We start from the raw sequence: 6,000 nt of genomic DNA on the forward strand, positions 1-6,000 counted from the left end.
TCCGATTGAGATATTAATTTTATAATAAATGTTGACATGTACGAACCCAAAAATCTTATTCGAAAATATTATTCAAATTAATTGTTTAGGTAAACAAATTTGTGAAAGAACAAAAAAATGAATAGTATTTGCCATTCGCCATAGCAATGGGTCGAAACACACATTATTTTTTGCAATGACAACTACTATTTATATAAATAATAACTACCCTAATCCTCTCTTGTCATGACAAAGAGGGAATGGGTGAAATTTCTCGAAGAAACTTTATCCTCACGTATAAACACCAAAAGGGAGTCACATTCATAGTCTCAACAGTATCCTGTACGTTTAACACGTTAACAGGCATACGCGTCCTCAGTGGAAATTTTATATTGTAATTTAAAACTTTGATAATATTTTAAATTATTTATTATAATAATAAAAAATAAGACGCCAGCTCTACAGGAACAGGTAGTTCTTTATTGATTCCCGTGTCCAATCACAATTCACAAGTCAAAATCTGAACACCGAAAGCCTCACTCACTCACTGCACGGTTGCTTCTCCTCCTCTGTCTTTCTTTCCTGCTACTAATTCTCACTTGCTTTGTAGCAACCAAAAAAAAAAAAAATTGAAGCCATGGAAGAAATTATTTCCTCAAGCTCCCCAACAAATTTTTGTCAGGAAAACTCCTCCATATTTCAAAAACGGCTCCAGTTCATATTTCAGAACAGGCCTGAGCGGTGGCTGTATTCAATCTTCTGGCAAGCCTCCAATGACAGCAACGACCAAGTCTCTTTGTCATGGGCTGGTGGCGATTTCCGAATCAACAGAGACTTGGCCACCAAAAGTAGCAACAAGGTGGTCAACAATTACAACCCAAAATTTGGGTTCAACAATGTGGAGAGAAGGAAGGTGGTGAACAAAGACGTTGAAGATCTTTTCCATGAAGACCTGGTGGACTTGGCAATGGTGGATCATGGAGATGTCACCGACTCCGAGTGGTTTTATTTTTACAGCGTTTCTTTAACCCAGACGTTTGCTGCAGGCCACGCCAGCAACAATGTTCTGGGCCGTGCGTTTTGTTCTGGAGGTTTTGTTTGGCTGGCAGGTGCTCATGAGCTTCAGTTTTATGAGTGTGAGAGAGTGAAGGAGGCTAGAATGCATGGAATTCAAACTCTGGTTTGTATTGCAACTCCTTGTGGGGTGCTTGAGCTCGCTTCTTTGGATGTCATCAAAGAAGATTGGGGCCTCGTGCATCTATCGAAATCGCTTTTCGGATCAGACAACAACAACAAGGTCCCGCAGGAGGGCAGCTGTGAGGGCAATGCACTTGTTCATCTGCTAGAAAATGGCATGTTTTCAGGAACTCAAAAGGAGATGACCAGACAAGGTAATAACAAAATTTTAATAATTACAGTTTTTTTTTAAAATTATATATGATTAGTAGTTAATTGGTTATCGATCGATACTCTTCCAAATAATTGAGCAAATGCGGACAATGACCTGGTAAACTAGTGGCAGACAATCTTTTCACTGCTATTATTTTATTGTAACGGGCGACATTCTTTAATTATTCTGGTTTTTTTTTAATTTAAAATTATTGTTTTTCATGTTTGCTATATATGTGTGGGTTGAGAAAGAGAGTAAGAAATGTAGCTTTTGGGTCTTGTTCTAGTCGTGCTGTTATTGCAACTTGCAAGTGATGATTTCACCAGTTGTTTGATATGAGTATATTTTTGTTTGTTTGTGGAATACAAGCAAAACATAGAAAAGAGGGATTTCTTACACACACTATCAAAATGCTATTAATCTTAAACGTCGTTATTTTATTCTGAAACATGTCATCCCAAATTTTAAATTAGCTTATCTTAACATTGATACTTTGTTGAGAGTTATGCATCTTCATACCCTAAATTTTTCATTAACATTATTGTTGAATATTAAAGGTTGTACAAAAGAAGCTGCACATATCAATATCTGCGATTCATCACCAGACTCGCCTTCGGACTCTGTTGGCAATTTCACCTCTGAGAATACAGCGAACACTCGATCGAAAAAGAATAAAAGATCATCGTCAACTAACGGGGCTAGTAGAGCATCACAATTATTAAACCATGTTGAGGCAGAGAGACAAAGAAGAGAGAAGCTTAACCATCGTTTCTATGTCCTCCGCTCTGTGGTTCCTAATGTATCGAAAATGGACAGATCTTCTTTGCTTGCTGATGCTGTGTCATACATCAACCAGCTCAAAGCAAAGGTTGAGGAATTGGAGGCCAAAGTACAAGAACAACCCAAAAACCCCAAAGTGAGCAATGCAAGTAGCATTGATCATCAGAGCAGCCAAAGCACCAGTTCCATAGTTAATCATCCTCATTCAAGTTATAACAATAGATCAGTTGCTCCTTTGGAAGTGGATGTGAAGATTTTGGGCTCCGACGCCATTATCCGAGTTCAGTGTCGAGATCAAGACTACCCATATGCTAGGTTGATGAATGCACTCAAAGCCCTAGGGTTACAAGTTTACCATGCAAGCATATCAAGTGTGAAGGATTTGATGATTCAAGATGTTGTTGCAAGAGTGCCTTATGGATTTACAAGTGAGGAGGCTATGAGAGTTTCTATTACAAAAAGTTGGTGCAACTAGAAGTGGATTAGTTTTTTTGGTGAGGAGATTTAACACTAGGAAGTTTGCTACCAAATTTTTGTGTTGAATAAGCCCAGTTTGGGATTGCTGTTACTTTTATAAAAAGTTGTTTATCTACTTTGAGAATAATTAGCTGTAAAATAAAGCAGCTTCATGTTTGGTAAACAATATTTTTAAAGTGCTATTAGTACCAAAGCAGTGTCAAAACCGTTTGGTAAATTTTAATATAAAATTGTTGTAACTATGAATAATGACTAAAATAAACATGATGTTAAAAGTGTTATGTACTAATCATGTGATGGTAGTGGTAGTGATGGAGTGGAGGTGGAGGTGGTGGTGGTGATGACGATGGAGTTGGTGGTTGTGGTAGTGGTGGTGGTGGTGGTGGGGATGGCAGTTGTGGAGGTGGTGGTGGTGGTGGTAGTGGCAACATGGTGGTGGTTGTGGCAACATGGTGGTGGTTGTGGAGGTGGTGGTGGATGTGGATGTTTTGGAAGAGGAGGTGGTTGTGGTGGTAGTGCTGGAGGTGGAGGTGGAGGTGGAGGAGAAGGATGTGGAAGTGGAGGTGGTGTCATTTTTTAAAATGAATTATGGTATTTTGGGAATTAAAAAAATTCATTAAAGGTTCATCTCTGCTTCTTTTGAAAGCAGCTTTAAAAAGCAACCCAGAACCTACTTTTAAAAGTTGTTGTCAAAAGGCCACTGCTTTTAAAATAATCGGGATATTTTATTTTTACCAAACACCTTAAACTGCTTAATTTTAAAGTGAAGTATATTTTTGACGAAAAAAAGCAATTCCAAACAGGGCCTTACTGCTGTGTTTTTTACTTTTTATGCAAGTGCATTAAATTTTTTTTCTTTTTAAAAGTCATCTAACGTATGCATTATTATAACAACAATTAACTAGCAGATTGATTTGTTTGACCAAAAATAAAATAAAATTGGCTCCTATCGTGACATAATCCATCAATTTCGAATTTAACACGAAATAATCAAAAGCAAGTAAACTACAAGATAGGTAAGTTCGGAAATAAAAGTAAAATGAAAAATGAATATAAATGCATGGAGCTGGAAGGCATGAAAATTCAGGGTTGTCGTTTCTAGTAGGGGCATATACTGTAAATTGACAAGGAGATATGGAGGAATATTCGTCACAAATAACTTCCTGATGTTATTTCCTAATTATGTGTTACTAATTATGGTAACCTATGACTCTGGTGATTAGTATCTTAGATTTTAAAATGCATTCGAATCTTCACACATGAAAGTCACCATCATACATGCTAGGATATTAAATGCATTTTAAAATCTAAGAGAGTATTTGTGTAATTTTTAAAACTTAAAAGAATTTTATAAAAAATCTCACGAGATGTTAGTGCAAGTAAATCAAAACGAAACCCCACCGTATATCCCATTAGTGATGGTGTGACATATATATGCCAAGTCCAATAGCGCAGGAGGCTTTCCTGAGTCACATTCAAAATAGCTGGAGCCTGGATGGATTGAATAATTTATTGTGGGAGCTCCTACTTTTGTATAAAAAGTACATTTGGGAAATGCATCCCAAAAGATATAAGAAATCTTTATATGTCAGTTTCGATCTGGTTGAGTTCGGCCGAAGCCCAACAACTTGGTTCAATTCGCAAGGCCGGAGCGAAGCCGAAGTTGTGTGGGCTGTAGGGCAGTAGCCCAATGCCACATGTCAAATCCTAAAGCGAAATAGTTCACCATCCCATCTCTCACGATCGCCATGTATCAAATACACCCAATAATGTTTATAATAAAACTAGGTTATAAGTTTGGCCCAAATCATGCAGACCGCGCGTATCTCCGTTTGTTATGATCAGTTGATTGCTGGTCTGATTTGAGGGCTTATGTTTCCTCATTCTTAGTGCATTATTCATTCATCACAATTCGATGTTTTATGATTTGGCTTCACTTGCATGCGCCAAACAAACTCATCAGGAGAAGAAAAAAAAAAAAAAAAAATTACATGAAACGGGAATAATATTGTTTTGCTATTTTCGGTCAATAACAGAATGATATATGAAAAAGTTATCCTACACGTCATTGCGTTATTGACTGGAAATAGTAAAAACTGTTATCCCGTTATATGAGAGTTTATCTCCATCATGAGGCAGTACTGTTTGAATTAACAACCATTGTTGTGGCTGACATATATATCCATGAAATTTCATTCCAAGACATCCTTTTGTTTGTTGGTGCAAGGTTAATTCCAAAATCGACGACCCCGCCTCAGTCCTACAGACTCTATTAACAAAGACTACTTTTGGTAAGAGCATCAGTGATTAGATCAATAATTCCTAGATATGCCAAATTCATGCAAGTTCCCTTGTCACATCCAAAATCGATGAGCCCATTGAAATATTAATCTAATGAGTACATCTAAATAAGCTTTCATATCAGAGAAGTTAAGCATGGAGGCAACATGAAGCTTCGGGTTTAAATTTTATTTTACACCTCCCAAGTTTCTACGAAATTTCAATTTGGTATCTTATGTTCAAAAAGTTGCAATGTTGTACACAAGAAATTATATCGTGGTATATAAAGTTAGGGTTTCGTTATATTTCCGTAAGTTAATATGTCAAATCAGACATTATTCATGTATGATGTGCGCAATTTTTAACTGACGTGGAGGCCATATTTTTGGTCCATGTTATAATGTTAACATCTAGCCGCAAATAAATCTAATTTGTGTGTGTCATGTATGCGGATTGGATTGCATGATTTGCAATTCATTGAAGAACTTAACTAGGATTTTGAAAAAAAGTGTAAGATTCGAATATATGATGGTTGCAAAGAAATTAGATTTATGCGAATGAAAGCCTTATTGAACAAGATCTAACCTGAGTATACGTTAATCATGTCATTTTGATTGTTGACCATTTTGTAGCTTGACTGAATAAGAGATCATGGAATGGAAATCTCAGCTTGTCAAACAAGTTTGCTCTCTCTCTCTCTCTGCAGGCGCACATCACATTTTTTTTGCTTTATTGCCGTGGTTTACTTTCCCTTTCCTTGTACTGCATGTGGTCAAAAGTCGTCGAGTCATGATTCATGAAGTCTCCTTCAGTTATGTTCACAATTAAGGGTCCATACTCTGTGCAGAATATAGATGGACATCTACTTAGCAGCATCTCATACTAGGATAATTCCAAGTTCAACTGTTCAAGTGATTGGATCGGGGCCACAGAAGTCAAAGATTAGGAAATTAAATAATGTGATCATGACGTAACGAAAATGAGAGTCAAACTCTGTAATAAAGTAAATTGTATGTAGTTAATATTTATATTTTAAAATAGAAGTCATTTTGTCTATGCGGGTTAGGGACGGACCCACAGTGGGGTCACTGGGG

General features: G+C 36.9%; 1 protein-coding gene across 1 annotated transcript; it reads left to right on the forward strand.

Annotated features, from left to right (window-relative positions):
- The first annotated feature begins 513 nt into the window (after positions 1 to 513).
- Positions 514 to 2,692, forward strand: LOC117627976 (transcription factor MYC2-like). The gene is made up of 2 exons (XM_034360305.1): positions 514 to 1,370; positions 1,927 to 2,692. The coding sequence occupies exons 1-2, from the start codon at positions 617 to 619 to the stop codon at positions 2,622 to 2,624; spliced, it is 1,452 nt and encodes a 483-aa protein (XP_034216196.1). The 5' UTR covers positions 514 to 616; the 3' UTR covers positions 2,625 to 2,692.
- Positions 2,693 to 6,000: the final 3,308 nt, after the last annotated feature.

Source organism: Prunus dulcis, chromosome 5, assembly GCF_902201215.1.
Source record: "Prunus dulcis chromosome 5, ALMONDv2, whole genome shotgun sequence".
Taxonomy (NCBI): domain Eukaryota; kingdom Viridiplantae; phylum Streptophyta; class Magnoliopsida; order Rosales; family Rosaceae; genus Prunus; species Prunus dulcis.